Source organism: Corapipo altera, unplaced genomic scaffold, assembly GCF_003945725.1.
Source record: "Corapipo altera isolate COAL_440 unplaced genomic scaffold, ASM394572v1 61183, whole genome shotgun sequence".
Lineage (NCBI taxonomy): Eukaryota > Metazoa > Chordata > Aves > Passeriformes > Pipridae > Corapipo > Corapipo altera.
Genome location: NW_020885106.1, coordinates 129,922 through 153,293, shown reverse-complemented (window position 1 = coordinate 153,293; position 23,372 = coordinate 129,922). Strand labels below are relative to the sequence as shown.

The 23,372-nt window shown below is 42.9% G+C and overlaps 2 protein-coding genes across 4 annotated transcripts; one reads left to right on the top strand and one right to left on the bottom strand.

Annotated features, from left to right (window-relative positions):
* Positions 1–1,822: 1,822 nt before the first annotated feature.
* Positions 1,823–7,259, bottom strand: ERI2 (ERI1 exoribonuclease family member 2). 2 transcript variants are annotated; one of them, XM_027669800.1, is made up of 8 exons: positions 7,192–7,214; positions 6,956–7,095; positions 6,539–6,666; positions 6,232–6,388; positions 5,636–5,736; positions 4,519–4,600; positions 3,752–3,840; positions 1,823–3,551 (listed from the first exon to the last, which is right to left on the bottom strand). In XM_027669800.1, the coding sequence occupies exons 1-8, from the start codon at positions 7,212–7,214 to the stop codon at positions 2,226–2,228; spliced, it is 2,046 nt and encodes a 681-aa protein (XP_027525601.1). In that variant the 3' UTR covers positions 1,823–2,225. The 2 variants fall into 2 exon arrangements, with proteins under 2 accessions (XP_027525601.1, XP_027525602.1); XM_027669801.1 differs by lacking the exon at positions 6,956–7,095 and having other exon boundaries at positions 7,192–7,259.
* REXO5 (RNA exonuclease 5) lies at positions 2,496–21,689 on the top strand. Of its 2 annotated transcripts, none has more exons than XM_027669799.1 (19): positions 2,496–2,605; positions 9,171–9,292; positions 10,175–10,301; positions 11,160–11,244; positions 12,534–12,683; positions 12,826–12,914; positions 13,745–13,860; positions 14,667–14,805; positions 15,338–15,432; positions 16,198–16,300; positions 16,911–17,047; positions 17,366–17,474; positions 17,821–17,931; positions 18,057–18,194; positions 18,682–18,774; positions 19,254–19,473; positions 19,995–20,188; positions 20,462–20,571; positions 21,464–21,689. In XM_027669799.1, the coding sequence occupies exons 3-19, from the start codon at positions 10,236–10,238 to the stop codon at positions 21,531–21,533; spliced, it is 2,025 nt and encodes a 674-aa protein (XP_027525600.1). In that variant the 5' UTR covers positions 2,496–2,605; positions 9,171–9,292; positions 10,175–10,235; the 3' UTR covers positions 21,534–21,689. The 2 variants fall into 2 exon arrangements, with proteins under 2 accessions (XP_027525600.1, XP_027525599.1); XM_027669798.1 differs by lacking the exon at positions 2,496–2,605 and adding an exon at positions 7,384–7,522.
* Positions 21,690–23,372: the final 1,683 nt, after the last annotated feature.

The window sequence follows — 23,372 nt, the reverse complement described above, 5'->3', positions numbered from 1 at the left end:
GCCGGAGCCGTGCCCGCCCCGCGGCCCCCGCACGGCCCGCACAGCGCCGCGCCTGGAGCGGCGGCCGCGGCACCGCCCGCACCGCCCGGGCCTGAGGGGCGGCGGCGCTGGGGCTGGGTGCCCGGCCCAGGGTGACCAGCGCTCCGGGCGAGCTCAGCCGCGGCCAAACGCCATCCCTCATAGACCTTGACGCTTTCGCTTCCCCCGAACTCCAGCTCCCAGGGTTAAAGCCTGTGTTCACCATTTCGGAACTGAGGGGAGGGCAGTGGACGTGTTGCCTAAAATCGGCACTTAAAAGAAACTTCTAAGACTCAATCTTTGAGTTTTAGAAGCCAGGCACTCCTTATTGCGACGCCAGGTGCCCTGCGAATCATTTCGCCAAAGTGCACACTGAGGGATCGCGACACAGCTTATATGTCAACATTACATGATTATTTATTTTTCATTCCCCTCATTCTCATTACATAGTCATGACATTTCCCAACACTTATTAGCATATGTGCATGTCCTTGTAAGGTCTCTGAGGGTCTTCATCGAGGGTCTTGGTGCTCTTCTCTGAAACCCCCCCAACTTCTAAGAGACTGCTTTGTAAACTGCAAGATGATGCACATGGTTAAAAAGTAACTGGGTGTTGCCTTGCTGGCTGCCTCAGTTCTCCTCCTCATTGTTTCTTTAAATCATTTGGCTTGGCTATGTGTAGTTTCTATGTTGTAAATACTATGAATTCTTGTTACATCTCCAAACCCCGACATCAGACGGAGAGTTGCTGAAGGGGAGCGAGCAGCCCTCAGTCCTGCACTGCAATGCCACATCCAACACCGACCCCTGCACCCTGGGCTGGTGGAGTCCTGAAAGTGTCACAGTGTAGAGGGACCAGCTAAAAACAGAAGCTTTTTGAACAGGTAAATGGAAGCCTGAGACTTTCCCTTGGAAGTTGTATCTGATAATCATTTTAATCACTTTTTGTTGGCACCCTGAATAGACTTCACTGCTGTATCTGCAAAGCGTACATTTCTGCATTGGTAAAGCAGAACATACTGTTTCTGTCTGTCCACAGCCTTCATGAATATCCAGCCCAGTCTGCACTTTCCATTCTTCCACTAATCACCGTGGGTTGATTTGTTTCCCAGCAGTCAGTGCTGCAGCTTTTGAAGGTAGAGCTTAGTGGAAAAGAGAACACAAATAACTGGCAGCCAGCTCCCTGCTGTGCCTCATCCACTACTGTGCTCCTGCACTGTGGGGTTCTCTCTACACAGGACAAATTTTGTTCGAGTCCTGTTGGTTCCAGTTGAACTGATTATCAGATACAACTTCCAGGGGAAAAGTCAACTGCGATAAGCAACACTAGAAAAATGTAGTTTCTGTAAGTCATAGACCACTTATAACAACTGAACCAAAAATCCAAGGACTGTTTCTCATTCCTATGGGAAGACTGTTAGCAGGAAGATCAGAAGAAATGAACTGTGCTGGACAGAGTGGAGAAAAAAATTAATACACTTGCTGTTTTGCAGGATTTTTTATAAAGTAAGGTATTGCAGATTTACACAGCAACATCAAGTAAAAGACATGGCACTATATCCTTCCTAGTTTAGGTTTGAATACATCCTTACTTGAGTCCCACCATTTTGCTGTCCCAGGTGCTACACAAACAGCTAACAGGGCAAAAGCAGACACTGATACAAATGAAATGGGAAACTCAGGGAGGCAGGAGCACAAGTGATGGGAGTTAAAGTTATTTAATGAAGTGTCACCAACATCTTATCTTTATTGTTACTTAAAGGATAAAAAAACCCCAGTAGGAGTTTAAGAGAATACTATTGCGACAACTTCTAAATAGATTTTTAAAAGTTAGTTATAGTCATCCCAAGTATATTTACAAAAAAGTGCAAATAAAATCTGTGTCATTAAAATTGTCTTTAAGGACTAGGCTAGTAAAGAATTTAAAATATATAATAAAGCAGAAATTTAAGATCTGTAGCAACAGCTGCTCATACTTTAATTTTAGCAATTACAGTTTTATCTGTTCTCTCACACGTCATTAATGAGTTACTTTAGGATTTACTGATATTTTTGTGTGCTTCAGCAATTTCCATTTCTATCTGTGTTAACCAAGAACTGTTTTGTCCCATTCTGAGAACATGTATCTAATATCATTTGACTGTCCTGATTACATCAAGCATGAAACTTAGTGAGTTTAAGATTCAGACAAAAAATTTTATCCATTTTCATGTTCTCATAGAGGGTCTAAGACATAAATAGCTTTTGTTGGAAGAATTTCCTAAATTACTAGAAACAGTTCTAAGAGGTGTCAAAGCATCCGCATTCAGGGGGAGACCATTAGATTTCTCTTTGAGAAGTGCATGTTCCCACTTGAAGTATCCACAACCTTTTCTGTTACTGTTTTGCTTGCCAACAGGACAACAGAAAAATGCTTTGCCATGATTTGGGCCAGCATTTGACACACAGAGTTTTTTGGCTCTTCGACCGCAGTTGCACAGAGGGGGAGTTGGTTTTCCACTTCTCACAGCTCTTACACGCGGATTCAAGTTGACCGTGGAGTTCAGAATGGCAGGAGACACTTTGGGCAAATTCGAACTTCTCAAAGGTAAGGAATGATCAAAAGATGAAGTCTTCTCTTGATATATAGCCAAAGACTGTTTTTTTGCTGGTGGGAATGTTTTTGGACTAGTTGGCTTTCTTTTAGGAACCTCTGAAGAAGTAGAGTAATTTCCAGTTAGTGCTGAAATGGTATTTCCCTTTGCAAATGGTAACTTAAAAGCTGAAAAATTTGAAGTCTGCCTTTGCACTGTTCCTACATTATAGATTGTAGTATCAGGACTTTTGTAAATGACAGGTTTCAGAGGTTCCATGGATACTACACTTTTCTCCAAACTCTGATTATCTGAACTTGCCACAGCCAATTCTTTTGAAATTGTTTTTTCTTCAAACACTGTTAAACTATCTGTACTCGAGTCATCCTTGAGCTGAACAGAGTCTGAATTTTGTTCATACTGAGATTCTGGTATTAAAGCAACATCTTCCCAGTCTGTCAGCAGAGACAAGCAGTCAGCACTGGTACTGATCTCCTCACTGGAGACAGTAACTGAGGGGATGGTAGTGGAGACGAGCACCAGTCCTGGTCCCTGTACTGGGGGGCTGTATCTGGCTGTACCCAGAAGCTGCCCATTGCTCAATCCCTGCTGGATGCCTGTTGGTGCAGGACTGGGAGATGGCCGTGCCAGCTCAAGAGGAACAGGAAATCTGTCACTAGATGCTGCTGAAGGGCTTTGGCATTGAGCATGGAATTCAGTCCTTGAGCTGCTGCTGGGTACACCATGGACATCTGCTGAGTTACAAGTGGTCTGCTGTTCCTTGGTCTGTGCATTAGAATTTATGTTGTTTCCAGCAAAAGAGTATTTGTTCTCAGCCAGAGAGTTTGTTTCCAATGTTCCATCTCTAGATGTTTCAGGCCTGCTCTTACTTCCCAGTGGAGTCTTGTCAGTGAAGTTTCCAGCCAGTGTTCTGGCAATTAAATTACCCTGCAGACGTGCCTAGGGAGTCCGTAAACAAAAGGAAATTTTGGAGAGTGAATACCCAGAAGTTTTGGGAATCAATGCACAAAATTAATAAGCGTATCAGCCTACGGATGTTCTGTTCAAATCAAAGTCAGGATGCTGGGTTTATTATTTGAATAGCTCATCTTTCATCTGTATTCCAGGCTACAAAGCAAGTAGATGAAGTAGTTACTAACCTTATCCAAAGATTTAGTAACCTTCAGCACACATCCATCACAAATCAGCCTCCAAGCAAGATGAGCAGTATTCCGAGAATCGTCCAACCCTTCAAAAGTATGATTATATTAATGACTTCTTTTTAAACTGCTACTGGGAACAGTTCTTATTAGAGGAAAAATGTGATCTAGGTAAGCCTTACATAAATGACAAGGAGTCACAGAACTCTGACACAGTTATCTAATTCAAAAAAGGAAAGCGGAAGTAGAAAATTCCAAAGAATTCCCTGTGCTGAAACATCTGAAGGACCAATCCACAGACTTGAATATCTATTCACAATTTTAAAAATCCTTTCCCTGTTTTATTAATCAAGTCCAAAAAAAAAAATTCATATTGTGCTGGAATTTTCTCACATTAACATGCTGTTCAGAGGTCGAGTTTTCTTATCCTCCCTCCACCTCTTTTCTTTTGCATCCTAGCAATTCAAAAATTGATCTTGTGAGCATGCACTCAGTAGCACTAGGAGAGACTTCAGAAAAAAAGTATGAGTCTAGAAATAACTAAATATGATCTTTGAAGCATTTTGCCTTTCTTATTTTGCTGTTCCTTTGGACAGAACATTGCATAACCTGGAAACAATTGTTACTATTCAGAGTAGTGACTAGCTACTGACTCACTGCTTTAGTTTAGCTAACTAAACTAAATAGTAAATATTTAGCTTTATAAAATAGATATTAATATGCATTATGTGCCTATATTAAAATTAGGATCATCATATCTCACTTACCAGAATGTTCCCGTCCTACAAAAGCTATCCCCAAATCCTGCAAAGCTCCATTTAGCCCTTTAGGCTTCCTATTATAGAAGGCCTAAGGAAAGAAATGCAGGTGCTCAACATAAAGCATGTCAAAACTTCTTCCTAGTCAAATGAAAACCATTTCAGAAATATCACCTTATGAATAATAAGTCTCACAAGTCAATTGTGCAAGTTGGGTGTCTGCATTGAGGATAAGACTGTGACTTACCCTGTGACAAATCAGAATGGAAAGAACCATGAAACCCCTCTCTCAGGCTTAAGCAAATCCATTCTGTCTGAGCTCTGGAGTCATTTGTGTGCACTCTATGGCTTACACTGATGAAGGCCTTAACAGACCAGCACTGAAGAATATAACTATAAATAATACCTTGACATATTTAAATATCCAATCAAAGGCACGGGCATTAATATATTTGACATAGATATGGGATTTTTTTTAAATGAGAAAAAGTGAGTTTTGCTACTTACTCCCAGTATCTGATTTGATCACTAGGAAGGGGCAATATTTACATTGTTTATTTTTATAGACCTAGTTCTGTTGCACAAGTAGACTTGTGGGTCACCCTCTGAAAGTTTCCTTGATTACACAGGGAAAGGTACACTTAGGTGCTGTTAGTCCCCAGGTTAGAACTCTGTTCTGGTATAGACTATGTAATAAAATATACATTAATTTTTTCAGTGTTATCCATACTATTCAGAATGTACTTTCTGGTCTTGACCTGTAAGTACCTCTATGATGATAACTTTTAACACAGCAATGCAAGGCAGCAATAAGGCACTCAAAACAAGGGATGTTAGGAAACAACCAGAGCAAAAGGTTTAAAGAAAGGAAGAGCAGCTCAAAAATTCTCCTGGGATTATCGATCATTTATCAAACAACAATCTCTTCCTACCATTAAGATTTCCATTAAAATTCACACAGTTCTAGGCCATGTAGTTGGTTATTGAGTGATAACAACATAAAAGAAAACAGGTTACAAGTTACTCTGGTCACTGGGACATACAGCATTGGCTTGAAAGCTCAGGTATAGTTACCCTTTGAGGTGATAATGTGGATATAAATGTTTCAGTTTATTGATCTCCTCACCCTGTATGTTGCTTTGAGATCAATCCAGGAATTCAAAATGTCGGGTTTTCGCAGCTGCTTCCTTTTACACTCGTACTGCAGACACACACCCAGGTCCCAGTCTGTGCAGGAAAACCACAGTCAATGCACCACTACAGAACTGGCCTAAAATTCACATACTGTGGCCTATGTGGCCCTTTATGTGGCCTAAAATCTACAAAAAGGGACATAACATCAATAGGAGAGGAAGCACAGGCTGTGAAGTCTCTGTCCACAGAAAACACTGGGGTTGCTGCAATGGGACATCAGGAGAAGCGAATCCCTGCTGTTAGTAAATGACTTCAGACAAGTAAAGATCTCAATCATTAAATTGTTTAGACAGATAAGGAACGGTGACACAGTTCACTATGTAAAGCAGAAAAATGTAACAATGTCAGACCCTGGAGACAGAGGTGCTGCAAACACATCAGGATTCCATATTTTCAGCCTTATCCTAAAATTGCACATTTTTAATACCTAATACCAGGATTTTGGCAGAACAGAAGTGAAGACACAGTCTCACTAGTGCCACCAAATGTTATTACTCTGCAGAAAAAGCAAATGAAAATATTATTTACCTGTCCAAGTAACAAAGGTACAAGCTTTCGCTTCCGAAGAGAAATTACTCTGAGTATCTGTACTGAATATAATTTTCTTCTCCCTTTGTATCTTTTGAATCCATTTCATAAATTGTGATAAGCAAATGTTGAGAGGGACCCCTTCATCAACTTGATTCTTCATGAAACAGAACAATATGAGTGATTTAGAATGCAATGAAATTCATTTGAGGTTTATTTCTTTTTAGCCCTTTTTAAAGGCCTCTTTAAATAAAATTGTAAACAGCAATTATACAAGTGTAAAACAATGCTAAATCACAATTTATACCTGTGTTATACCAGTTAGTTCTGTACAGAATTCAGAGAGAACAGGATGCTCCTGAGGCTGGACATACACGTGGAACTCAGATTCAATCTCTCCCGTTGAGGTGTTTAACAGGACTGCTGGAAATTCGACTGCAACAAACACAGAAGGAGAAGAAAAAAAAGAGAAACAACCCAACACACAAAGAAGCCAGAAAGGTTAAAGCTGTCCAGAGAAATTATTCCATTTATATATGGGTGCCTTCCAACTCAGCTGAATCTATGATATAATATATAAATATGATTTATATATGTATTTTAGACAGATAGATATAATTAAACTGGGGCTGAAACGCCAGGACTCAGAAGGAACATAATGTAATGAAGACACGACGTTCAAAGGCAGATCCTGTGCCCCCCGCCCGCTCCCCGGAGCACTCACTGATCTCGGGCCAGCGCTGCTGCCTCTCCCCCCAGCACGTGGCCTCGAAGTCCAGCACGATGAGGAAGGCGAAGCGCTGCCCCGCGCCCGCCCGCGCCCCGCTCCGCGCCCGGGCGCTGCTCCGCGCCAGCCCCAGCCGCCTGCGGACACCGACAGCGGTCAAGGACAGCCCACAACCCCTCCGGCCCCCGCCGCGGCCCCTTCCACCCGCGGTGCCCCCAGAGCCCCGGCCCCACCTGGCCAGGCGTTTGGTGGCCATGGCGCCCTCAGCGCCCCGCCGCCATTTCAAACGTGCCGCGGGCCCGCCCCCATCGCGCGCTCGGCGCTCGGCTGCTCCGGCCGGGAGAGCGGGGCCGGTGCCCGGCGGGGCCCCGGCGGGCTCCGAGTGCCCCCCTCGGGCCGGGAGCAGCGGACCCGTGAGGGGCAGCAGGACCCCGCGCTCCGGCCCAGGCCATGGCGAAGGGGCTCTGCCTCAACGGGCGCAAGCGGCCCGCAGGGCCCGAGAGGGAGCAGGCGGCGCGGAAGAGGCGGAAGGCGGATGGCGGCGGCCCCGGCCCGGGTCCCGAGGTGAGAGCAGCGGGAGGAGCGCGGTGCGGGCCGCATGTCCCTTACGGCCCCTTCCCGAGGTGCTGCTGTGGCACACGGTGGGGCGCCGGGAGCAGCGAGTTCGTGTTTCACCAGCAGTGCACCGGGAGGGTCGGCTACAGGCTGTGCCTGCAGGTAACACCATGGAATGCTCTGAATTGGAAGGGATCCACAAGGGTCATCGAGTCCAACTCCTGGCCCTGCACAGGACACCCCAACAACCCTACCACGTGTCCGAGAGCGTTGTCCTAATGCTTCCTGACCTATGCTTGATGCTGTGACTGCTGCCCTGGGGAGGCTGTTAATGGCTTGGATTCTGCTCCAAGGAATGTGGAAACGAACTCATTTGGAGTGTTCAGCGTTACATTTAAGGAATTTTGTTTAAAAAGTACATACGTCTTCCAGTATAATCTGCTAACCAAAGCAGATGTGGGAAGGAGCGTTGTGTCTGAAGGGCGCAGAGCAGCCTCAGGGGGCACCTCACCCAGAGTACTCTGACTCAGTGCGGGACAGGAGTCACTGTGTCCGACCTGTGAGATCAACCCTGTTTGTACCCATCTGGAGACTGAAATTCCTGTGGTTGGCAGTACCCTCTACCTGCTGAATCAAAACTTCTGCCCTTTGTCTGGGTTTTTTTGTTGTTTTTTTTTTGCAAAGCTCTAATTAGGCCATGTTGAAAACAACAGTGTCATTACTTACTTTTCTAACTTAGCACGAGAGATGAGGCACCAGCCCGTGCTGTTATGGCCAGATGATTCTTAACCACGGGAACCTCAAAGCTTGTCAGCTCCCTTTAACTTCCTTACCCTCAGTCCCACGAGAGCAGGCTCTGGCCAAATTATTGAACACAAGACTTAGTAGTGTGCAGGGGAAAGCACAACTTCTGGTGGTTGTTTATCCTTTAGGGTGTGATATTCTGCAGTATTCTGAGGCCTTTTCCCCTCTGTATGCAGTGATGTCTTTTCATCACATATGAAAGGAGTGTCTTTAAAATTTTTACAGGAGGAATTCTTTGGAACAGGCCATCTGGTCAGTGGAGGTCTCCAAAACCCTGCATTTCCTTGCTGACTAGCCTTTAGAAGAATTTGTGCATTCAGGCTTAAAGAACTGCTGTGTTGAACAGTGTGGCACAGTCCCCACCTCATCCACTCGGTGTTTGCTTTCTGCAGGTTTTTTTGGATTTTACTGAAACGTTTTTCCCTGCAGGGGTCAGCAAACCTCTTCACCAGAGCAGATCACACACTGCAAATGGAGTAAATGGGTTTCATAAAACCTCAGATGGAGTGGGTACTTGTACAAATGTTCAAAGCTGTACAGCAGGAAGTGGGTGAAAGAGTTGAGAGAGTAGAACATTGTGTTTGCAGATGAATTAAGTCTCCTCACTGCATTCAGCTGCTTACGTTAATCTTTATTAAAGAAATCTTTGAAGTTAGAGTACCTGAATTACTGAAATGTTGACAGTGAATTTAATATTAAAGTGTGATCTAAAAGGAAATTTTTGCCTATAGTGAGTGGAGGACTTATTTTAAATGTAGTTGATTGTATCTGAATAGTTTTCCTTTTACTTTATTTTCCATGAACTGGTGTGATTACTTAAAACCTCTCTTTACTGGCATTTCCCTTCCCACAGGAAAAGTTGTGTCGCCTGTCAGCAGCTTTGCTTGGGGAGGACTGTGAAATCAGCCATGACCAGCTGTATGAGTTGTTGAAGTATGCAGCTTTGGGAAAATGCCACAATGCAGCACAGCCCAGGTACAAAACATCCACAGTCAGGAATCAGCCCTGTCCTGTGCTCTCCTGTGTTGTGAAAACATTCCTCAGTATTGGCCACACTGGATTTGAAACACTCGCAGCACGGTTGCCATAATGGCAGCCTGGATTGTGCAGATACAGTTGTTGTTAGACTTGACTAGAGACCAGAATTCCTCTTCTGACAAAAATCCCACCATTTCGTGGTTCTGTTTCGTGCAGTTATGAAAAACTAAACTACTGTTGTGGAGCCAAAGAAGCTTCACACACTGACAAACAAAATACCATGTTAAAATATTAACACAAATATTAACATGTTTCGTGTTAGATATAATTGAAACAGCATTCTAGAGTGTTTTGGGAAAAACATTTTAATCATTTTTCCTTTTCTCAGGGCAACTTCTCAGCACTGAAAGGAAAAGGCTGAGGAGGGTCCTTGGATAACAAAAATATGGTGAAATGATTCTTAAAATGAAACTCAAAGCAAACATTATCCCACTTTAGATTTTTAATAGTGAATAGAAAATTATTTTGTGGGATTTTTTTGATGCATTAATTCACTAGACTGCATCACTACAGCTGAAGTTACTTATGTGTATGCACATTCTGGTGCATATAAATGAGGTATAAATGTCTTGAAATGGTATGCAGCAGAAGTTTGCTATAACTCATTCTTTCTCTGTCTCCCATATTCTGTTGCTTCCAGGAATATGTGTCTTCTTGAGATAAGCTACAAAGCCTCTTCTCATTGAAGTAATTTGGCACTTTGCCACTCGCTGACTTAAAAGCTGGGCTGGTTCCAAGTTTGTTTTTAAGAGTACTTGATAATTGTTTTGCTTTGATTTTTATTTTATTTTTTTAATTAATGCTATTTTCTGACTGCAGCTGGTGCCGTATTTATCACCAAAGCCACCTGGCTGGAGTTGTGGTTGTTGTTCTACATGAAATGAGCCAAGTCCATTTCTACAGATTCTATTTACAGTTCAAACACCTCAGAAAACTGTTCCGGCATGTAAGTCCCCAGACTGCACTGCTGTCTTCTAAACTTCTTCCAGTCCTGAAACCACATCCCAGGGATTAGTGGCTGCAGTGGAATTACTGCCTTTCCTCAGGATGTGGCCATCTTTGACTCTCACAGCAAGCAAATGAGAGGATCTATTTGCTGCAGTTGTCAGCTCAGAACAAAGGCCAGGGCTTTGATATTAGAAACAGGATTTCAAGACTTTTATGTCTTTGAAGCCTTACCAGGTGAAACATGTATTGATGTTTCAGTCCTCTGACTGTTACATATCCTCACCTTCAGGGTGCCAATGAGATTAAAAATATCTTGGAATAATTCAGTAACTTGGAACTTGTTCTGAGCGAGGAGACTCCCAGTAGAGTTATGCTAGTCCCACTGTTGGAAAATTTCACTTTTATTATTTGCTCTTTTATATTAAGTTTCTCCCATTTCCCAAGAAGATTATTAAAATAATTGTTTTAATTTTCTGACTTACAAGCAACATTTTTGAAGGAAGAAAGAAGCACTTCGATTAAGGCTCCTAGAGAGTTCCTCCTGAACTGCAGCAAATGTGAATCACAACTTAACTGGAAAGACTGGAACTGGCTTTAACGTCTATCAAAGGAAGTCTTGAGATTTGCCTTCTTGATTGTATCAGGCAAGGCAAATCTGTCCCTTAGTACAAAGAATCCCGTACCATATGTCATTAAAACAGGTTTGGTTTATGTTGGTTTTTTTTCTTGAGAAAACACCAAACATATTTCCACTATTTCTTTATCTATCCTCCTCTAAATTTGGCTGATTTGGGGATCAAGAAGAAACTTATTTGCTTGTTATTTCTGCCTCTGTTTCAAAATCTCTTTTTTTCAGAGATTCACATTAACACCATCTGCTGACTTCCTCGCCAGCCTGTATGGGGAAGGAACAGACCTGAAACCTCAAAACGCAGCACAAGGTACCTTCTTTGGGTTTGCATCGTCTCTTTCAAGACAGTGACTCACTTTGAGCAGTAATTCATGACTTTGCATCCTCTGCAATCCCAGTGGGCTGCCATGATAAACTTGTTTACAAAGGAACACATGCAATGGCTGATACCACAAGACTTCTTACCCTGACTAGTTCAGTAACACTTCTTGGGCTGATTGTTACAAGTAAATGCAAAAAGAGAGAAAGTCTTTAACATATTTAATTTCAAATTCTGATGCTTCATTACCCATCTTGTGATTATTTTATTCTAAGATGTACCTAATAAAGGACACGGAGATATAAATTAGATTTGAGCTAATAAGTTACTAATTTCTTCTTAGTTTGCTTTGTTATACTGAGCAGCAAATCAAGGAGAAGAACAAGTGTGTTGACAACTGATTTCCTATTTTTACCCTCTTTATAGAGGTGGTTGTAATCCAACAGGCTTGTACAAAACCTGCAAGACACTCAAGTGAGAACTTCACTGAAACTGTTAGAAGTGTAAAAAGAGTTTTGAATTCAGGTCCTAAATAGGAGACTGAGCAGCTGTGACTGTCAATGTATCAACAGTCCTGTAGCATCTTGACTGTAAATCTACTGCACAGTCACAGGTCAGGGAGCTCAGGTATACTTTTCTTTTAAGAGCAATCTTCAGAGAATCACCCTCAGCTGTGAATTCTGGGGTCAGTTCAGTGTTTGCTTCTTTGTGAGCCACACTTAAAGCACATTTGTCTCCTGGTAATTCTTAAGGGAAAAATTTCACAGAGAAGGTAGGAAAAGAAAAAGAGAACTTCTTTCACAGCTTATAAAGTAACACATGATTGTGTTGTCATGCTTATGAAGCAAGTTTGTTCTCTCTGTTTCTGAAAGGAATGTGAGACAGAGACTTGTGATGTGACTTGCTTCAGCCAGCAGTGTCAGTAGCTGAACTGGGAAAAAGAGTAAAATATGCTGAATGTCAAGTATATTTATTATATGTAGTATACATAAGGTATACTATTATGTGTATATAATGTATATAGCATGTGTATATTTACACACAATAACTGAGATACAAATTGGAGAGATATATATATATAAACTGCAGAGAGAGAGAGAAAAATAAACTGGAGACAGACTGTGTGTCAATCTTTCTATCTACCCATCTCTTTCCAGTCCATTGTTCTAGGTAGTGTTTTCATTTGAAATGGTGCAGCCTCTAAGTGTTCATCTAATGCAGAAACTGCCTGCAAGTGGGGAGTGCTCTCTGAGCTTGACAGGTGCTTCTGTATTTTACAGGCTTGACTTCCACCAGCAGTGAATGTGTTACTAAAAGCTCAGACTTGCAATGTGATCCCATCATTCAGAGATACGGAGAAAAAAGACGAGGCCTTACCAGCTATACTCTGACTTTAGAAGAGCAGAAAAAAAATGACTATCCCATAGAAGGTCAGTTTTTGAGGGCTGTTTGGTTGGGTTTGGTTTTGGTTTTTATAATTTTAACAGTTGTATGTTCTGTCATGTAAGATATATGATGAGTTTTAGAAGAAAAGGGTCTTTTTATTTTATCCTGGGTGTGTTTTCCCTCTAGGCTCCCCTGGATGCAAGGACTATATCTCTACAGAGTGTGATCAGCAGAGGACAGACAGCAGCCCCCTCTTTGGTCTGGATTGTGAAATGGTAAAAATCAATGTGTGTGGCCTTACAAAATAGAGTCAAGCACCAAAATCTTACCAGCTATTCCCAAGTGAGCCAAGCCCCCTCTTGTATTGCTAAACCAATTGTATTTGCTAAAGCAATGTGGATATATTAATATTTACTGCCAGTCCCTTCATTGATGGTACCAGCGCTAATGCAGCCTTGGGAAGGGCACAGGAAGTGGTTCTGGCAACAAGACAGAGATATGCTGAGCAGAGAGCTCAGGTCTGCATTGGCTCTCAGCAGCAGATGGATCTGCCAGGCCTATCAGCAATGCTGCAGTAAACCCAGAGACTGCTGTGGAATTCCTCCTCAGCTCTCCCCAAGGTTTGGGAAAGGAAAGATACTTCCCTGTCATACATCTTCCCTTTAGCCATCACAGTTCCTCTGGCAGCATGCTGTGGTGAAGATTCCTCCTTTAGTGCAGTTTTGCCCTTGCAGAGATGTCTATTTGGCATCAGCATTGAGTAACTAATGATACAGCCTGGGCTCTTTTAAATTGTACAATGTCTCTGGTGCTGATGCTGTCAGTGCCAGCTGTGCAGTGCAAAGCACAGACTGATTCTGTGAAATCAGCACTTCTTTATAATGGTTTTCTGTGTGCTGTGCTTGCCTGTGTGTTTGCTGTGCTTATGGTGCACATTTATCAGTTAAAATGAAGCGTGCTACAGTATAAAACAACCAGTGGTAGATCTCCAAGTCAAGTAACTCCTTAGTAGTGATGCTGGCTGCAGCCAAAGCAGGTGTGAGCTAAGGTTTTTGAGTGGCAGCATCATGCTGATCCAACAACTGCCTCTGCTTCTTCCTGACAGTGCCTGACTGCAAAAGGGAACGAAGTCACCCGTGTGTCTTTGGTGGATGCGCGGGGTCAGTGCCTCCTGAACGAGCTGGTCAAACCTGAGAGCACAGTGATGAACTACCGCACCAGGTCACTGGCACACATGGTTCTTATCTCTGTCTTTCAGATTCAGCCTGTTTGTTATACAGGCCCTGTCAGAAGGCATTGGTTTACACAGGTGCCTGCTGTGTTTCCCTCAGTGTCAATACAGTTCTTGCTGTGTGACTAAAATAGCCAACACTATGTGTACACTGATGCACAGTGCCCACGTGGCTACTATGCAGAAACATTGCCATTCTGAAGCACTCTAGGGAAAGTTCTGTTACAAATTAGTGATACACAGTGCAAGTTATTCTTTACTGCTCTCTATAAAATAAGATGGAGGGTAAGAGTACAGGATTGCAGCCTGCATCTCTCTGCTCCATAGCTAAATTTGCTCGTATGTAAAAACTTAATAGAGCAGCTTATCAGCTTGTACACATTTCTAAGGCTAGGCTCAGGATTATAACAAAAGCAGGCAAAACTCAAGCCTTGTCTTGTCCAAAACTTTACCTAGCTTTATGCAGGAGGTGACATGCCAGTCCCCTCAGATTACTTGGAAGAATCTCCTTCCATCATCAGTCTTGCAGTATTTCCTTTCCTGTGCTATCTGATCCTACCAACTGCATCATTTAAGAATACTTGGGAGAAATAAACTTTTGAAAGAGATGTGGTGGCACTCACAGCAGTTTAATAACACCTGCAGTGTATCCTCTGATGTTGGAACAGAAAACAGTAAATGGCATTCTGTGATTAGTTACACTGAGTTCATATTTTACATTACCTGCTTGTAATATTCTCCAGCAGACACTGTTGCTAATGTGTTGCTTTTACCTCATCCAACTTTTGTTTTAAAGATTCTCAGGAGTCACAAAAAAAATGCTTCTTCCAGTGAAAACAAGACTGTCAGACATCCAAACCAAGCTAAAACAAATGCTTCCCCATGATGCAGTATTGGTGGGTCATTCTCTAAACTCTGATCTTCAGGCTTTGGAAGTGAGTATGTTTTTAAGAGTATTTTTTCCAACCCTGTGTTCCTCTTTTTCAGATGTGAAAACTCTTAATAATTCCTCTTTTATTAGTGAACACTTGTTAGTTGCTTTTAATTATGAATAGCCCTATGCCTATAAGGATTTAAAGAAGGAGGGCTGTCTTTACAGCTATAAAATTTACAGGGTCTGTTCAGAACCCAAAAGGAAGGGAGGAGTCTATCCAGACATAGGTGTGGTTGCAACTGAAGCTTTACCTCTGCTTCACCCAGATGCTTCTGAGAGCTCTGTTATGGGAAGAACTGAAGAACTGTTTGAATCATAAGTAATCTTTCTAACCCAATCTAGACCTTCCCACTAGAGTTTTAGAGAGCAGAGTTGGACTTGTTTCATTATTCCTGTTGTTCTTTTTTTGTGGATCAGGTGTCTGTCAGTGAGACACTGGCAACTGAAAAGGCAGTGCACAGGAAACTATGAAGTTACTGCCCAATTCTATATGACTGCTGTTCTTAAACTGGTGATGTTTTTTTCTCCTCCAGATGATCCACCCCAGTGTTATTGATACTTCATTGCTTTTTGCCAGAACTGAAGGTCGAAGATTTAAGCTAAAATTTCTAGCCAAAGCTGTTTTAGGGTAAGATTATTACTGTGTTGTCATGGGGTCTTGTTCTGCCACTAGTCACATGAGAATTATTATCTTTTTACTAAAATTAAAAATATGGCTGTGCAAGTAAGACATGGTAAAGAAGTGTTTACTGGCTGCTTTAAACATCAGGCAGCATAATAACTGGGCTTGTCTTTGAGCAAGCTGTGACCCAACCAGATTGGAGTCTTGGCCTTTCTGCACATCTGGAGCAGTACAGGTGTATTGAACTGTGGAGCAGCAGAGACACTCTGCCTCACACAAATGAGATCCGTTGCAGTTGACAAGAAATAAAGGCTAATACATGAAAGTATAATTTACTGACTTAAATGATATTCCTCAGTGTACCACCTACCACTGCATAGTATGTCTTAGTGACACAATTCTCACCATGCTCACAGTGAGTGTTAATACTCTGCAGCACCAAACTTCACTGAGCTGGAGGTTGCCTCTTTCTCTGTGAGTTAGGTCATTGGTCAGGAAAGAAGTAAAATTAAAAATAGTCATGTATCAGAGTACCAAGTATTAGCACTGCTTCTGTCAAACCCCATAAACTGTTTTGCTCAACATTGCAAAAACATTTCTTGCAGTAACTTTTGGGAATGTTTCACAAGAATGCTGCTGCACAGAACTGAAATCCTTTTTGGAGAAGGGAAAGCTCTTTTGCCTGAAAAGGACCCAGTTTAGAAAAGACAGGATGTTGGTCAGTGTGGAAAAACAGATAACCTGCCTGTACACCTAATTTTGATGCCCTAGGAAGGAGATTCAGTGTGAACAGAAGCTTGGGCATGATCCTACAGAAGATGCTAGAGCTGCATTGGAATTAGCTCAATTCTTCATTGAGCAAGGACCAGCAAAGGTAATTGTCATATGTAATTAAGATTTCTGTCCTTAAACACAGAACATACGTGTTGTGCTTATGAAGGAAAAAAGAATTATTCCTGCCCATCCTCTCACTGATTTAAAAGAGAAAATGGAGCTGTGATAGAGGCCTCAGTTTTGACACCTTGCTACTTTCAGCATATATCCATATATTATCTGAATAACATGAGCACTACCAGTGTTTCAGTACTCACTGACATGAGTCAGCATTGCTGCTCATCTTGAAGAGGGGCATTGGGTGAAGGAGGATTGAGACACTTCCAGCCTACAGGAATGGCTGTAATTTTTCCAGATGAAAGAAGAGAGACACCTTGTGTGTTGTGGTAGTGATTCAGCTGGTCTTATGAGTCCCTTGCTTGTGTTGTTGATTTCTGAGAGAAGTTTTTTGGAGATGATTGCTGGTTGATGCTGTGAGTGCTGCATGCTCGAAAATGACAACAGAAAATAATAAGGCAAGAAATTAATGCTCATGTTTCTTCACTGCCAGAGTGTGCCTGTGTGACTCATAGGGAGAGCACAGGCTTTTTGGTTAGCTGCAATTAGCTGATGAGATGAAAGCCAACTACTAATCTTCTTCCTTCCTCAAGGTAGCAGAACTAAACTTGGAGATGCTTCTGACAGCTGAAAAACTGGCTGAGGTCTCACAGAACAAAGCTGCGCTGCAGCCACAAGGATGTGGGGTCCAGAAAGAGCTGAATGAGCCTCCACGTTTATCTAAACCATGGTAAGAAGATTCTCAAGTACACGTTTTTCCTTCGCCTGATTTCTCAGTAAGATCAAAAAAGTGCCTTATGTTTTTTAGAAGCCATCGGGATCTTCAGAGAGACACAAATAATTGTAGTGTAGCTCTGAAAAACTTTGAGCAGTTGCATCTTAAATTTCACAGCACATTTCCTAGGCTTCTTTTGATGCTGTGGACAAGAACATTCTTTCAGATTTCTTTAATGAACTGTATCATTTTTCTCTGACAAGCGTTTCTTGAAAGCTTTTAATTCCCCACGTTGATAAGCAGTGTGATTCACAGCTTGCTCCTCTCTGCTAGCTTTTTAGACTGCCTGCAGGTGACTGGCCAAAAACCCCTCCTTTTGGGCAGACAGGGACTAGACTCTTCCGGCCTGTGTCAGAGTAACCTGAGCACGTCAAACAAACAGGTGAATGGACTTTAGAGTGGGTTGGTCTAAGCAAGCATCAAAGTAGTTCAAAGTTGTTCTTGTTCTGGGGGTGGGTAGATGAGTCCTATTTTAAAAAGCTGACTGACAGTTCTGTTGACAATAGTGTTAATACCAGGTTAGCTGAATCCATTTGAACATTTCAGAAATGAGCTTTGATCCTCTGCATCCTCTCCTGACTCACGAAAGAAGAATTTCTGCCTGAGGGCTTTCTTGGACAATGATGAAAATTAAAGTTGGGAATTAAGTTCAATAGCTTTGTTTCTGATCCTCTGCAGTACCATTGTCTTGTACCTCTTTGAGCCTTGTATGCTCTTTTTCCCTCCAGATTCTTCAGAAAGCCTTGGAAGATGTTCCCCTGTCCACATTCAGTATCATTCAGTTCAGTTTGGGTCCAGAGTACATTGCATCTCACCTTCATACTGCACTTTATGAAAAGGTACTTTTTTTTTTTTGAGAACAACCTTCATACTGAGCTTGTAAAGAGATGTGATTTATCTGGGGGCACCGAGTCGTTAGTTCCTTTGCTTTGTGAAGTTCCTCCAATAATCTGTGTTCCAACAGGTGAGAAGCAAGCTGACTGACATGCTGACAATTTACGCAGGTCCTTTTGAAGAAAGCTTTTGCCTGAAGTCTGTGAAGAAAGAATTTGGGAGGTGTGGACCAATCCAGTCTCTTACAGTGGTAACTGAAACATTCCAGGTGAGGAGCACTTAAAGGTTGCTGACAGGTCTGGAAGACCTGAGTAATCTCTTGGAAAGATATGGATTAGAAACACAGAAATACCAGTTATTCTGTTTTGAGTTTTTTTCTGGTTGTTTAGTCATCAGCTACCACAATTCAGGGTACCTAAAACTGCTCCACACAATGACAAGAACAAACGCAGCTCGAGTGCTGCTCAGAGGACTTTGAGCACTGGGGAAGCCAAGATGCTTTTTGTCTCTCTCAAGAGAACTGATAGGTTAAGGCCTTTAATGCCCAGAGGAGGAAACTTGATTACTAATTGATGAGCTAATTGAAGGGTTTTTTTAATGGCTGGAGTATATGGAATGTTATATATATTACTCCTAAACCCTTTTATATTCTATTTTTAAAAGAAAACACAACTTCATTGAGGCCTGACTTTTAAAAAGGGAAGGCTGATGTGTCTCACTGATAAGCCTGAAGTATCTTATTGTTCTGTTTCAAGCCCTATGTCTGTGTCCAATATGAAGTGCTGGAAGCTGCCCAGCTTGCTGTGGAAAACCTAAATGGAGCTGAGGTAGCAGGATCCTGCATTAAGGTAAGCAAGGCAATTAGCCAAAGCACAAGTTAGGTTCAGCCTCCAGTCTGTCTCTCTAACATCTGCTCACAGCAGTGTCTGGGCAAGTGCTGGCTGCTTGTGCTGTTACAGTCTTCTTGTCCCTGGACAATTTAGGCCCATTGGCAGAAAGCAAGTGGTTATATCCCTCTTTTTTTCCTTTCTGCTTGTCAGCAGAAGGGGGTTAGAAAGCATTCTGACCTCCACCCGGAGCTTTAAAAGCAAGAGCCAAGTAACAGGGCTATGGCATTTTAGTTCTGTAGTGTTTCTGCATTACAAATATGATCTCTCTTCCTTTTTCATGACTAATTAAGTTAGCCTTCATTAGTCATATTTTTTTCAAGGGAGGGAAAATAGCCTGGCAACTTTTGGCAATGGGAGAAAAATACTTTAAAATAGAAACTCCGAACACAGAGCTGTGTGGGCTGATGTGCTGTTTGTTCCTGCTGCATCCACCCCAGGTGCAGAGACCTGTCACTGCAGCAATGCTGGACTGTGATGTTCTGATAAAGGAATTAGAACTGGATGTAGAAAATGAAGGTGTGATTTATGTGGCGGGTCTAAAGAAGTCATTAACAGAGACAGACTTGCAAGAAGAATTCAGCCAGTTGAAAGACTTGGAAACACTGTTCCTGCCAAAGGATCTCCAGAGTGGAAAGCACAGGAATTGCTGTTTCCTCAGTAAGTAGCTTCACACACAGCCTGCTTATTTCCTTCAAATAAGCTTATTCAGCAGCCCTTGGGACTTTGCACAGACACAGCAAGAGCTACTGAAACTCAGGTATGCTCAAAGGGATGGTATTTAAAATACTCCAGTGAAAGCACATATTGTTTGGAAGAGCACTTTTTACAGCTAAATATTTAAAAGGAAAAAACACCTGCTTAAAAAAATAACCCTTAGAAAAATTCCAAAGCTAGGTGTTGGGCTCTAGTACTTCAGAGTGAGGGCTGGCCACTGTGCAGCTTCACACAGCCCAGTAATCACCTCTAAAAGGTGAGGACAGCTGGACGAGGGCTGCTGCAGCCAACTGGCATTTCCACAGTCTGATGTTTATCTGTAGCAAAATGAGGATCTGCTTGCTGCAGTGATTTCAGTTTCTCATCTCCCTCCTGCTCCACACCTTTAGCCCTGCCTTGCAGGTGCCAAGGAGGAGGGCAGCAACAGCAGTGCCAAAGCATGTTCCCTTCTTGTTGCATTTCAGAATTCCAGAGATCACAGAGTGCCGTGGATGCCCTTGAAGCTATAAATGGATGGACTGTGAAGGGTAGCGAGCTAAGAAGTAGGAATGCTCTTGCCTCAGGGCACCTCTGGAGATGGATATGGCAAATGAATCACAGCAATGGGAAACAAGGAAAACACATCTTCTATGAGAAAATGGAGCAGCTGTCTGACTCTGTGAGTGTGAGGCTATTCTGATGTTTGTTGCAATTGTTGAGGAGGGACTGCCCTGGGAAGCTGGAGTGGTAACTTTGAGCTGACTTAGGTGCAGAGCTGCTTGTGACAGAAGGGTCTCCTTGTGCTGGAGCAAAGGGGCTGCCAAGGATCAGTTCTCTAGGGCTGTTTGGAGAGGCAATATCACACGAGATAAGGTGATGTTTTCAGGATGCAGCGTCCCCAAGTATGACTGCTGATGAATTGGGAGTTTAATGCTTATATTCTCTTATGCAGGAGCAGGATCTAAGGAAAAAGGTGAAGAAGTTAGACCACCATATCAAAAAACTTTATAGAAGTCTGCAGAATAACACCCTGTGTGTTGTTCTCTTTCCTGGACTGAACAGGTAACTTGCCACCTATTTTGCACAGAACCAAGGAAAATACAGAGCTGAATATTTCTATCTTAATCTGTTAAAAATTAAAACCCTGCACAAGGGAGTGAAAGCCTGAGAGAAGGCCTGAAGAAGCTGTTGTACTTAGTCTGACTTTCTTGTCCAGCCAATAAAACCTCAGCCCTAAGTTCTGCCCATAAGCCAGGCCTAAGACACAACAAGCACAAAAGCTGACACCACTCATGTAGCTGAGGGTCCACAGCATTAATTAATTGTACAAGTCATATCAGTTCACCCTCTTTCCCCTGATGAATGTTTCATCCCGACTGACAATGAGGTAAGTTTTTTTGTGGCCATGAATCAAGCAGTTTCCACAGGAGGCAGGTTTTTTGGGTAGTCACCCCATGGAAAAGTTTGAGGTGAGGATGGCTGTGAGTTACTGTGGCTTTTGCAGTAGTCACTGGGTTCAGCAGGTCCAAATTGACTGTTCAAGGGCCATCTCCAACTACCCTCACTTAGCACAAGCTTGCACCACCGAGGGGTATAATCCCACCAGCAGAACAGGTGGATTCAGTAATCTCCATCCACAGGGAGCCTATGGAAGCCCACAGAGCCTGGCCCACACTCTCAGACTGCTGAGGGGGGTGGACAGGAGCTCCTGCTCAGGCTCTGAAGAGGTTTCTTGCCAAGCGAGGTTCCTGTGTTGCTGTTTCCCAGAGGACCAACAGTCCCGAGGAGGTTTCTTGATTAAAAAGAATGCCAAATAATTGCTGGGTGGAAAAAAAGTTACAGTTTTTCAACGTGCTGACCCTGAGGGTTGCAGGCCTCGCTCCCGGACCAGCCGAGGTTATGTGCATCAAAGCTGCCCTGAGCAAAACTAACACACCTCTTGTTTGTGTTGCAGCACACATGGATCACAACCCGGCCTTGGTCTGATGGGAATAAAAAATGACGGAGGGAGCAGTGCTTGTTAAACTGCCAAGTTTTTAAGCAAAGTCTTTTGTTAAGATATTTTTAATTACTTGAAATATTGATGTCTTTGTAAAGATCTCTTACCACAAGAACAATAGGCTTTCACTCTGTATCTTCTACGAAGTCTAAAAATAAAAGCCATTCAAAACATCTTAAAACACAAAACCTTTTCCATTAGACCTTCTTGCTGTGGGTTGAGCCAGGCAAGTGCTTGGGCAGAGCTGGGGCAAACCAGGGTCACTGTTGCTTAGGATTCGATCAGGATTGGCCTGTAGGATGTCGTTCCTTGCCGGAGACCGAGGGACCAGCTGGGGCATCCTCACTGAAACCCAGGCCATAAACCAGCCAGCCAGGTTAGTGTAGAACCTGCAGCAGCTGCTCAGCAGTTAACAGCTTCCCTCAGGAATTGTGTGGATTTCTGGAAATGTGCAGTGGCAGCCCCTGAAATGGAGTCATTGCCTCCTTTCCAGGAAAGTACTGAGTCCATGGAAAGGAGGAATCGGTGATTCATGCTTCTTGGACAATCTCCACTTTCTCCTCCCTCCCCGACCACCCCCACCCACCCCTTGCACACAAAAAAAAAAAAAAAGAGAAAAAAAGAAGTTTTAGTGTGGCAGTGGGAGGGGCAAGGGCCATTTTAAGGAAAGCACGTGGTTGTGTGGACATAGCACAGCAACACTTTCCACAGGGAGCTGGAGGCAGGATGAGGTGCTCCAGCACCTGCCACCTAAAGTAGAGGCTGCTCAAGCATCTCTTGTTAACACAGGGAAATTCCAAGCATAGGGAGAGCTTTTGGCACTCAGAAAAATGGAAAATTAAAAGGAAATGTTTGTTTAAAGGTTTGACCATGAGTCAAGAGATTTCTTGATGTGAATTAGAATAGGTTGAGATAAAGCTGAAACAGTTATTATTCCAGAAATTATTAAATACAGCTGATAGAGTACTTACACCCTCCTACTTTCCAACTCCAAGTTCACTGTGCTGGGCTCTGTTTAAGGAGTGGAAGCTGTGTGGAGGAGGCAGGTGCAATTACAGGCAAGGAGGAGACAGGCAAGTGCAGCACGAGCCCAGAGGCAGCAGCAGTGAGCGGGCAGGGGATGCTCCTGTCACTGTCAGTCATGACTAAATTTAAAGCCTCCAAAACTCCTGAAATGAAATCTGTTATTAAGCAAGATGAATGCAGCCAATTTTTTTTACTTATAAAAAGGTACTTTAGCCACTCCAAGTGAGCCTGGCATCCTTTGGCTGCAGCTATTGCAAACAAAATCATCATGAAAGGGAACCAGTGCCTTCCCCAGCACATCCCTCCCTGCTGCTGACCCAGCCCAGCACGGGGTCAGGCAGCTCAGGGGAAGGGGTGAATTGCACTGACCCCAGCACCCATCTCTGGAAGGATTCGCTCCTGTTCAGACTGTTCACATCCAGCATCTCCTTGTTGCAGACACTTGCACTGCAAAGTTGAAAAAACCCAGCTAGTTTTCATTCCACACACTTAAAAATGATGTGGTCACCTCGCTGCAAGGAGTAGGCAGGTAAGCATCCAGGATTCCTGCTTGAGAAACTCAGGTGACAAATAAAAGTAGCAAGAGTCCTATTTATAGGCATGAAAAAATAAGTAATTTGTCCCTTTTTAATTGAAAAATGTAAAAAGGACTTCAGCTTTAAATAAGACATTTTGTACAAAGCTTGAGCACAAAAAAGTGAACACCAACGTGTCGTTATGTAAACACCACAAATGTTACTCGTTTGTTCAGTAACGCACAGAACAGCATGTGAGTTCCCTTTCCAGTGGGGTAGATTTCTGCAGCTGTTCCCCTCCCCTCAGACCTTACTGGAATACA